The 12,021-nt window shown below is 48.9% G+C and overlaps 1 protein-coding gene across 1 annotated transcript; it reads right to left on the bottom strand.

The window, feature by feature from the left end:
- Positions 1–2,812: 2,812 nt before the first annotated feature.
- Positions 2,813–10,453, bottom strand: Prdm13 (PR/SET domain 13). The gene is given in 5 exon segments (XM_005066223.2): positions 2,813–4,515; positions 8,128–8,248; positions 8,560–8,691; positions 10,167–10,390; positions 10,393–10,453. Coding segments are annotated over 5 exon segments (2,241 nt in total).
- Between the last annotated feature and the right edge of the window lie 1,568 nt (positions 10,454–12,021).

The following is a 12,021-nucleotide window of genomic DNA, read 5'->3' as shown; positions in this document are numbered from 1 at the left end:
TTTTTTCATTTATGTTTCATATCGTGGCACAGAATATTCTGTTAAAATCTAGGAAATATTCAGTACCTTCAGCACTGCTCTCAGAATGACATGGTCACCAAGATAAGAACTATTGAGTAAAAAGAGAGTAAGGAGAAAGGAATTCCAGAACTAGGAAGATTGAGGAAGGATGATTCCCTGAGTTCGAGGCCAGCCTAGGGTACATAGCAACAGCTTGTCTGAAAACAAAAAACAAAAACAAACAAACAAAGCTTTAAAAAAAAAACCTTTTTAAAAAAGCCGAGAAAGCCTCATTTAGATGACTGTGTTTTGCTGATTTGACTTTGATGTGGAGATAAATAATAGCATTAATTATCTCTGGACTAAGAATTCATTCATGAACAAATAGCACGATTGTCTTAGTCAAGCTATGTAGAATTACAAACAATCTGCAATTAAGAGCTTTGTAAATCTATGTCTAATTTTTATTTTTAATGTCATAATTTATTCTGATAGGGAGAAACAGGTGGCTGGAGTTTTGTTTTATTAAATCACTATCAACTCTTCACATATTTCATTTAACCAAACAATTCTTAACTTGTTTGTTTATTGACTATTTTTCCACAAAACAAAAGTTATAGCAATTAGTTCTAAACCAGGACATGAAGTGCAGACTATACTTCTACAGCAACGGAGTACCTCCTGTGTTTCAAATCTGGATTTCTAAGTTTCCCTTGGGGACTTACAAGATCTGATCTCAGAAGAAAAAGGTAAAAATCTTTTCAACCTTCTACCCAAGGATGCCTCTGCTTTCAAGTGTCAGTTTTACAAAGGACAAAAACATGATGACTGAGCAGGTGGTGGAAAACTGAATTATGGAACGAACCTAAGTTTAGCAAACAAAAACTTAAGTCCACTTCCAGTGATGGGTGTCAAGACCATCCCTGAGCCTCTTTTGTGGAAAGGAGAGAAATGCAAGTAGCCTGTGAATCTGACACAGAATAGTTCCTCAACAAATGCATGTTTACCTTTATGCCCACAATAAGTCTGTCTATCTGTCTCTGAGTTTCTCTGTCTTTCTCTGTCTCTGTCTCTTGCTGTGTGAGTGTGTGTGTCTTTGTGTGCATGTGTGCATGTGTGTGTTTCTTTCTCCATCTCCCACCCCTCTTTATGCTGTCTCCTACACACATATCTTCACATCTCTTCACAGAAGGAACCTCTCTGAAGATCACCATTAATAGAAAGAAATCAAATGTTCTTGATTTCGATATCACACACACACACACACACACACACACACACACACACACACACACAGTTCCTGACAACCTCCTAGTGACCAAGGCAATAAGATTCAGGATTCAAAGGACAAGACTGGATGAATGGAATGTGACCATGGAACTCTATCCAGAGAGTCTGCTGACCTACAAAATTTGCTAACCTCTGAGAAAACTGTTGTAGACCTGGGTCTTCAGTGTTCCTGTCTTTAACTAAGAGCCTACTTCTCCAAGGAGAGGGGGAAAAATCTTCCTAGAATGTATATCCAACATCAGCTTTTAAAAATAACTAATGATTTTGCTACCCTAATTATTGTCTATACACTGTGATCAATTACATTTTCTCTTTCATAAAATGGAACCAAAACTGACACACAAAGTCACTGGAAGAACTACAAAGGGAAAGGAGACTGTCACACCTCCAACAACCTGTGGTGTTTGTTGAATTAATACTAAAATGCATGACCCATAAAAGGCTTGGAGCAAATTTCCTCTTATGTCCCCAAGGTAAGCTCTGTCAAAATGGTAGACAACAAGGAAACATATGTGAAGATTTTTTGCTGTTGTTGTTGTTGTTTGTTTGTTTTTGGTGTTGTTTGTTTTTCCTTGAAGGTTCTGGAAGTGAACATAAAAACATGTAGCCCGAACAATGGTTTTAGAAGTCGATGGATTTTGCCTGTTCTCTGTACAACCCTGAGTAACATTAATTCTGCAAATAATATAAATCTCCTGTGACTTGCCTTGTTGTGAAATCTCCCCAAAGGTGGTTTTCGAACTAGACTACTTCTTTGAAGGGTCCTCTGAAGTTGCCACGCAATTGAACTCTCATTTGTATCTTTATTATTCTTAAAGATTGCACAAAATGGAAACAAGAGCAACACTGTACATCATTCATTATAAAACAACATACACATTTGTGGACTCTACCAAATAGGATAATCTTTAAAATTTTATATATTGCGTGCTCTTAGATGCATGCGTTATTTTACATTTATCATTATTCTCTCATAAATAATTGCAACTTGACCAATTTGTACATCCACTACCACAGTATACTCAACGTGGCAAGAAGTGGCCTTTGACCGGAGAACGGATATTAAAAACGGAAACAAGTGTGTGGGTGTCACATCTACTGTTTTGCCTACTCAGTGAAACGCTAACATAAGATTCACGCGAAACATCTTTTCAAAAGGCACGAGTTCCTCCACAGAAAAGAACGTTTTAAGAATGCATGGCGGCTAAAATCATCACCTTTGAGGGCAGTGAAATACTTGAATTGACGTGATGCTGAGTCCCAAGACCAAAATGCCTTCAGGGAGAGCGCGCTCCAGTCTAGAGGCCTGAATTGTGGAGACCCACATCCTCTGGGTTGCTCTGTGGCTGCTTTTCAACCCATTCTTAAACGCTGCCCCACTGCAGAGCGGGGGGGGGGTGGCGGGGGATAGGGGTGTGCTCACTGTTCCAAATCCGACATCTTCCCCAGAATAATCACCCAAGTCCTTCCTGTCACCACTTCACTCTACTCTGTCCACGCCCCTCCCCCTTGCTCGGGAATGTTAGGAGTCGCGCTGGCCTCGGCCCCCAGCCTCGGGGTCGCTCTGGTCGTCGGTGAAGCAGACATCCACATCACTGTCCTCGCTCTTGGGATCCCCAGGCTCCAGGGCATAGCCCGGCTCTGCACCCGGGCCGTCGCCCGCCTTGGCGATCAGGCTCTGGCCCGGGTGGCGGGACTTGACGTGACGCTCCAGGTCCCGGCGGCGCACCAGCACCTTGCCGCAGAACTCACAGCGATAGGGCGTGTTGCCCTCCGCGTGCAGTCGGATGTGCTTGTTGAGGTTGCTGGGGTCGCCGAAGGGCCGCAAGCACACCTTGCACTTGAGCGGCTTGTAGCCGGTGTGCGTCCGCATGTGGATCTTGAGCCCGTACTTGCGCGAGTACAGTTTGCCGCAGTAGAGGCACAAGTGGCCCGTCTTGGGCTTGCCCACTGCGCCCCCGCCGCCGCTGCCAGCCGCCGCCACTACGGCAGGAGGCAGCGTCCCCGAGTCCAGGCGGGCGCGACCCTTCCCGACTGCCATCTCGGACAGCTGCTGCGTGTGCATGGCGATCTCGCGGTCGATGCTGGCCAGGGAGCCCAGCTCGGCCGGGCCGATCGCCGCTGCCGCTGCCGCCGCCGCGGGCCCGCTCAAATAGGAGATGGATTCGGGGTATTTGAGCAGCCCGCCCAAGTGCAGCTTGAGCGGGTAGTAGGCGGCAGGGGGGCCGTAGAGCAGGTCCCCGCTGTACACCGTGAAGGCCGGCATGACCGCGGGCAGGGGACTGCACTCGCTGCCGGAGTAGGCTTTGAGGCCGCCGGTGGCGTCGAGGGGCGGCAGCGTGCAACGCTCCAGGGGGAGCCCGGGTGCGGGGAGAGCAGCGTAGCGCGCGGCGGGCAGCGCGGCAGCGGCGGGCGGGGCGCGCTCCACGTGCTTGAAGGCGGACACCTCCTCCGTGTGGCCTGCTAGCAGGGGGAAGGCTCGCAGGGCCCCGGGACACGCCAGACCGGGTGGCGACGGGTCCCCCGCGAGCAGGCACTTGGGGTGGTGATGGTGGTGATGAGCGTGGTGGTGATGGTGATGGTGGCCAGCTGGGCTTTCCCCACTGCCGGGGCGCCCGCCCGCTCGGCCCCCGCCCAGCAGCCGGCCCAATGCCAGCCCGGGTCCCTTGCCGCCGCCCTCTTCCCGGTAGGGGTCGCCCTGCGAGGCTGCCCGGGCCAGGCCAGCGGGTTTGAAAGCGGATCGCGCGCCGGGGTAGAAAGTCAAGCCGCCGCCACCACCGCCGGCTCCGGAGCCGCCCACTATGCCCAGGAAGTGACTGTGTGCGCGGGGCACCCCGCTGGAATCCAGGGCGCGATCTGACTGCTCTTTGCCCTTCCTTGGAGTTCCCCACTTGCCCGGAGATGGTGAGGTGGCCGGGGGCGCCAAGGAACCCTCGCGCTTGATGCTCTCCCGCGCCCCGAATGCCTGGGCGAGTTGAGGGGCCTGTGCCTGGGGCCGCAGAGCGCCTGCATGCACCGCTGAGGTCAAGTCCGGAGCGGTGGGTTTCGGAGGGAGGCCAAGGCCTTCTGCCGTCGGGCCACCACCGGGCCTGGCCGCGTGCTCCTGATGCAAGAAGGCACGGCCCCCGCCGCCGCTGAGCACGCAGTGAAAACGCAGGTGTGCCTTGAGACTGTTGGGGTATCTAAACGTCCTCCAGCAGTACCAGCAGATGTAGCGCTCCTCCCCTGGGCAAAAGAGTGGGAGAGTAACCCCGTGAGAAGAAAAGGGGACAGGAGGAAAGTGCCAGCGCACCGGGCAAAGCCCAGGTTTTGACCCACAGTGTGGCACAATCGCGTGGTGGTTGGGGGGGGGGGTGGAGAGGGGAATAAGGGTCTTAGGACCGAGAGAGAGATAAAGTTCGGGAAACCCTATCAATGTGTGTAGACCCTCCCAAAGCGTGTAAACAGCCAACTCTTGTCTCTTCCATCCTACTCAAATAGCAAAACAGGTGACCTGAGCCTTTCCAATGAAGACTTCCTCCAAGCCCTCGTAGTAAATCTCCCTTGGAAGAGCAGGGCTCAGGAAGGCTGACCGGGAAGAGCAGAGAGCAGCTGTTGCCTTAAATCAAGTGTTGAGGCTATGCTGTGCCTGTGCCCATCTGTTGGCGTTTACAGAATAGGTGGCGTATGTCAAGGAGTTTGGATAAACTGAACAAAGGCCAATCTAATAGTCGTGAGCGCCTCATTACCAGGCGAGACAATATCCTGTATGTATGGGCCATATGTAATCATTCCTTTTCATATAACAATGTCTTTTGTGTGGGCTCTCTGCCCTTTCTACCCCCTCCCAGACTTAAACACTTGCCCGAGGATTTCCTGGAGCGTGACCAAATGAATCCCCACATAAGGATTGTGGCTTGCTATCCTTCAAAACTGTGTGCATCCTTATTTCCCATTTCAACTTCGTCTGATTGGACTGAAGAAAAAAGCCCTACCTCCTGGTATTCTATGATGAGTTGATTATATTCTGAGAAGGATTCTGGAGTATTGTCTCATCAGTTCTACCTGGAAGTTAATTAACCCCTAGATAGGTGCGCAGACACAAGCTTAGAAAAGTACTTGAGAGAGATATATTTCATTTAATAAATGTAGACAAACGAGAAAGGCACTCTGCTTTTAAAAGTGCCGAGTTCCCTGCCATGAGTGGTGCTTGCCTGGTTTCAGCTCTTTGTGTCCCTTACATTGGAACTGTCTTGACTTGCTGGAGTCTCTGAACACAATCCAGAGAGGAGTGCATGAGACACCTACTGATCAGGTGCTAGGAACTAATTTCTATGTACTGCTGTGCATACAAACGCAAAATGTTTTAAAATGATTGACTGATAATGCTAAATATGCCTGTGAGAAAGAAGCTGATTGGGCCACAAGGCAATACCAGAGTAAACTGTAGGTCCCTTAACATTCACTAGAAAACCGGGCAGTGGTGGTGGTGATGGTGGCCTTTAATCTCAGCACTGGGGAGGCAGAGGCAGGCAGATCTCTGTGAGTTCAAGACCAGTCTGATCTACAACAGCTAGTTCCAGGACAGCCTCCAAAACCACAGAGAAACCCTTTCTCGCCTTTCTCAGAACAACCAAAAACAAAAAACAAAAAAAAACAACAACAACAAAAAGCATTACACTCTCCTTCTTTATGTGCATTCCCCACTTTAAAGCATTACTACAGAGCTTGTCATGGTGGCACACGCCTTTAATCCCAGCACTCGGAAAGCAGAAGCAGGTGGATCTTTGTGAGTTTGAGGCCAGCTTGGCCTACAGAGTAAGTTCCAGGCAAGCCAGGGCTGTATAGTAAGACTGTCTCCCCTGAAGGGAGCAGTTTATTCCAATAGAGGGCAAAGGAGAGCTGGGAGAAATAGGGGGAACAGAGGATTTGCTTATAATTCTCTAACCATAAGAGCATCTCAATATTCCTGCTGCCTGTGTGAAACATCTACGTAAAACAATCCCTGGAAAAAGAGGAAGGTGACCCTTTGGTTTTCTTGGAGTTTCAAAAGTCCTTTGCTACAGCAGCTCTTCAAGAGTTTTCAGTCTGTTCCAGAAGGGCTCTGCCAATGCAAAGCCAGGTACTCTTGGTTCTTAAATGAAGGGGCAATAACTCAATCTTTCTATGAAGTTGAAAATAACTGAAGCTAGCCACTACTGTAAAAAGTACTTCCTCGCCGGGCAGTGGTGGCGCACGCCTTTAATCCCAGCACTCGGGAGGCAGAGGCAGGCGGATCTCTGTGAGTTCGAGGCCAGGCTGGACTGACAGCCTCCAAAACAATACAGAGAAACCCTGTCTCGTAAAAACCAAAAAAAAAAAAAAAAAAGTACTTCCTCTTCCCAAAAGTTAAGACAAGTGTGTGTGTGTGTGTGTGTGTGTGTGTGTGTGTGTGTGTGTGTGTTTTATTCCTCACATTGATTTTCCAGCTTATCTTCATCAACAGGTTCTGCAGATCCTAAGGTTCAACTGTTGTCAAGTGAGTCAAACACCTTTCATAAATGACCTTGCTCCACCTCCTCATGTAACTTTAAAGATTTCAGACATGCCCAGTGTAGAAATGTCACATTCAAAATAGGCTTCCCCAGCAGTGAAATGATGGATTTTTTATTATCAGTTGCCATATGGCATTTAGAAAACCAGTTGACTGTAATAAAATACATGGGTTAAACAAATAGCTTTTCTCTGGTTGTCCCTATGGAAAAATGTTCTGTGCAGAAGTGGCTGGCACGATTTATTGTGGAGTGGCCAGTTTGAGAGTTCCCCTAGGAGACAGCTAGCTGCATTATTACTAAAAAACTTAACAAAAGATTCTGAAAATGTGGCTCAATGAACAAACTAAGTTATGATAATTCTTATGAATATTGGCCATGCAAATCTATTTTAAAACAAATAGAATTAGCTTGCAGAAGGCAGCAGTACTTTGAAGTGAAATGACTCATTTCTCTAAATAACCTGTCCAGATCATGAAGTGTGTCCTAATTACACTTGTATCAATATTTACCTGTTTCTAAACGCATACAGTGGAGTGGCAGTTATGGAGGAGAGTGTGTTAAACTATTTTGGAACACTTTTTTGTAGTCTGTGAAAAAAATAGCTTCTTGGGAGAAATTATAAACAAGCTGAAACAATTAGCAAGAAGGGAAAGAAGGCCAGGGGAAGCTTTATGAAGGATTGAGCAGGGACTCTCAAGACCTTGACTATTTTAGCCCCTCCCAGCCTTCTTCCCACAGGAAATGACCTTCAATGCTGCTGTGTGGAGGATTTGAAATGTGTTCCTCTTTAGTTGCTGCCCCTTAATTTGCATGCATTGGTTCTTGGCTTGGAAGGAATCAAATAAATCTGAGAAGAAACTGGGATACATCCCAGATTCAATTTAAGTAGACTTAGTAGGGGGAAATGAAGAAATACCATTTTAAGGAAGGACCTTAAAGGAACCAGTACCTGCCAAGGAACCAGCTGTAAGTACCATAATGTTTCTAAAACGCTGCCAAAGACAATGCTTTCCCAAAAAACTAACACATAAAGAGCACCCTCGAACTTTTTAAAAAAGTATTCTAGGTTTAAACGTTGGCGTCTAGAACTCAAGAAGAAACTGCTGCAGCATATTAAATCTCCTTTACTGGTTCTTCATTAATTAAATACTTGTCATTTGGGGCATGCAATGGGAAAGAAAGAAGCCATGAAGTTCATTGGGGAGTAATCCTCTGCACTGAGGACCAGGCTACTACCCAGTTATCGTTTGCTGCTGGTTTTAACAAAGCAGTTCCCTCTCTACAGAAAGGCTCACAATTGGGGAGACCATCTTACAGGCAGTACCTTTCTCATCATGAGTTGGGGTCGCAGTTGTGGGGATGTCAAACCACTGAGCCAAGGAGTTGGAATACCACACAGTCAGCTCTTCACCTGGCTGGACATCTCGCAATGCTCGATAGAAGATCTAGGATGCAATAATAATAATAGTAATAGTAATAACAACAACAACCACGTTCTCTGCTATTTCTTGATGCTTGAGAATAAAGGTTCAAGTGCTGACTTTGTGGTCCTGGAGAAGCTATTGGACAGCTTTCAATCTCATCCTTCATTCTTCAAATGGCAAAACAAAAATATCTTCCTTACAGGGAGGGTCATTGGCACGTTTAAAGAACTCTTGCCTTTCAAAGTTCTTTGCTTATAAAAAGCCTGGCTGCCTTAGGGAGGACCATTCCGGATGGAATTGGAATTGACAAGAATGAGGGGCACTGACAGTACCTGTCCTCCCGGCAAGTCCGCCACAGCTTCCAGAGTCTGTTCCTGGGGGTTCCTGGCTGCCCGGATTAACCCTATCCACTCCAGAGGGGAGTCCCCTGACTCGTCCACCAGCTCCCCCCTCACCATGCGCACCTGCAATACAAGCAGTGGTCATTCTCCCACATTGCCACATCCAGACTCCCAGCCCAGAGGAAAGATTACCCTCCATCCCACCCAACTCAGGAAAATGGCTGTGTCCTCTCGGACCCAACCTCTATGAGTTGCTAGGAGAATAATTCCTTAGGGCCCCAGTTTAGAGGATGGGGAAATAAGGGACATGAGTGGTAGACTGGACCTCCACCATGGACCGTGGCCACCACCACACACCTTGGAAACACCAGCCGAAAAAGGCATCCTTTCAGAGCTCCGGGATGCATCTGGCTGTAAAACACTCCCCACCTCTCCCCACGTGCAGTTCTGGGGTCCAGGCTGGTCCTGAAGCCTGGTGCAGTGCCCCTACACTGTTTCTCAACCCTCCATTTCTCTGGTACTGCTGCTCCTAGGTGCAAGTGACCTCCGCGGTGAAATGCTCAGAACAAAGCCAGCACAGAGAAATTTTGCCTGCAGCTAGCAGGCCATTTAAAAGCAATTAAATCGCTTTTAAAGAGAGAGGCGTGGTTAGCTAAAAAACCGGGTGACCAGAAGGAGAGGCAGGGGGGCTTTCCAGCACCAGAAGGAAGGTCCTGCACTCAGACACGGAAGACAACACTTCTTGCAAGAAAGCTCTAGGCGGCTACTAAAACCAAGGTCTTCCCTTTTTAAACAAGCCTTTGACTTAATTTCCCGGTTGCTGTCTGCCAGTCCTTGACAGCTAAGGCACCCCCCCCCCCCCCGCAAGAGACTTTAAATTCCCTCTATAGCCAGGGATCAAGACGGGGTGGGGTGGAGGCGGGTATCAGCGTTGGAGAGTTGTCCCTGGCACCTCTCAGCTGGGATCTTGGACTCTGAGAGTCCCAAATGGGTGTCCCCTCGAGGGTGGGGCTCTCAACTGGCATCAAAATTAATCACCACCTGGCTCATCCTCTGCCCATTTTCTACCCAAACCTGCAAGCAAATGGGGGCTTGGTACAGTCCAAGAACTAAGAGCCTCAACAAGAAGTATCCATTCTGTGAAATGGGATTAACTTGTTTAAAGCAAAATGTAAGTTTCAAACTAGTGAACAGAACCGCGGGGAGGGAGGGAGGAGGCGGGGGGGGGGTCCTTCCCATCCTATGCCTCCGGAGGAAAATGGGTACATTTGCCCAGAGAAGCAAGGGTTGAGGTGGAACTTAGGAACCCTCATCACCTTGTCGAGGACACCCGCAGAGCGCTGGGAAAACTATCCGTTCCCACGGGCCCCCAAACCTACAGACCCTGGCACACCGAACTAGAGTCTGTGCCTTGCCGGCTCAGCTCTGCCCTCCCTTCAGCCCTCAGCTCAGTTATGCGACATTCTAAGGACAGTCGAATAATTCTACCCTGCAGAATTAACAGGTACCCCCCTTTTCTCCGCTTTTCCTCTCCCTTTCCTGGATCCCAGCAATGGAGGGAGAACGGCAAGGGACGGAGATCCAGAATGGCCCAGTACCTTTTTCTTGGGCCCTGGTTCCCTGCGATCTGACAGGTACTTGCCCAGCTTGAAGGTGCCAGGCACGGGCCCCAGGCGCAAGCCAGCGGGGATGCAGCAGTCAGCGTTCACGCTGGTGGCCGGAGTGCGGGAAGTTCCGTGCATTGTTGCCACCGCCGCCAGGCAAGCGCTGGGACTCGCGGGGTCCTCCACGAGGAGCGAGTGACAGAACCAGGAGCAGCCTCATGCGATGAAGGAGCCGCACCCCGACGTGCGTCTTCTGCCTGCCGAGTGACGCGGGCGGGCATGCACTGCGCCTTTTCAATCCGGGCGGGCGCCTTTTGGCACCACCAGCGCAAGGGCGCGGAGTTTGGTGAGAGAGTTGTGCTGTGAAGCAGCTGCAGAGTCCCACCCGAGAGGGTCACATGGAGTGGTTCCCTCAGCCCCCTGCATAATCGAGGCCTCTGAATGGCTAGCACACAATGGTCCAGGCGACCTTCCCATTCCTAAAAATCCAATTTGTCAAGGGCGAAGAAAAGACGCTGGGGAATCAAAGGTCCGGCGGGACCATTAATCCTCAGCATGGGGTATTGTCCTCGAGACAGTTACGATATTTTAAGTGACAAATCCACTGTATAATTTCTCCATAAATTTTACTTCCTTTTATTGTTCGCCGACAAACCAGTTTTGGGAAATAAGTGACTACTTTAAGTCTACTTGGCTGATTCCTTTGAGCCTTGGTCTACTTCAAAGATTCTTAATTCTCTCCCCTTGGCTTTATTGTAAAGGAGATTAAACAAAGAGATGGAGACTGTTTGGAGGACTTGTTAACTTCTATTGATTTCTGGCGTGTGCCATACAGAAGTTAGGCAGGTACTTGATGGGGAAACACCAGAAAATACCTACACTTTCTAAATAACGACCATAGCACCATTTCAGGGATTGGGTTCAGGCCAGTCCACCATTTAGAACGGCTTTGGTTGTTCCTTATACCCCGATTTGCCCCCAAAATATGAAGCCACCACAACAGTTGGAGAGGGCAAAGCCAGCTGAGTATCACTGCTCCGGGTCGGGTCGCACTCAAGGCCCACACTTTCTCTGAGGGTAGGGGCAGCCACAGAGTCAAGAGCTTCATACGAGATGTGCTGTGCTGCGGATCAAGCTGCAGCCTTGAAGGGAGGGGAGTTCTCTGCTGGGTTGTTAATCACCCCCCATACACACACACACACACACACACACACACACACACACACACACAGAGGCGACTCATCAATTCAAACCTTGTTTTGCTTTTAAGTTTAACACGAAGAGAAAGTCCTGACACTAATTTCTCCAAAACCAAAAGACTGGGTTTTTACTTATTTTTTTTTTTCAGCAAACAAACCACCACCAAAAAAACATCGCAGTCTCTCAATAAGGTCCCAGGTAAGTCATAGCAGGCATTTGGGTCAACTCCGAGCACCTTTTCCCAAATCCCACGTTGGCACCACCGAAGCCACCAGGACACTCCTACAGAGGCTCCAATAATGTTGTGTCCTCACTCCCACCCCGATCCCCTCTCAGAAAACAGAACAGAGGAGCCTGGGCAGCACGCTCACTGGTTCCTTCCGGTGGCTTTGCCCAAGAAGAGGCAGTTGTGCCTCCGGGATCAGGAGTGGCTCTGGCTAGTAGGCACGCGAAGAGGGAGGGCCCTAAGCTGCTCTCTGTTGGAAACTTGAATTCACAGCAACAGACAGGACCAGGGATCACTTGTTGCCTCGGTGTTCAGATCTCTAAAGTGGGAGTGCTGAGTGTCACCGGTCCCTTGCCTCTTTTCACTATTCACCCCAGGTTATCAGCAAAGTGGGCAACAGTGGCACTAAGAACGCCACAAAAC

Source organism: Mesocricetus auratus, unplaced genomic scaffold (genome assembly GCF_017639785.1).
Source record: "Mesocricetus auratus isolate SY011 unplaced genomic scaffold, BCM_Maur_2.0 Super-Scaffold_6730, whole genome shotgun sequence".
In the NCBI taxonomy this organism is placed as follows: Eukaryota; Metazoa; Chordata; class Mammalia; order Rodentia; family Cricetidae; genus Mesocricetus; species Mesocricetus auratus.
This window is presented reverse-complemented; position numbering and strand designations above follow the sequence as displayed.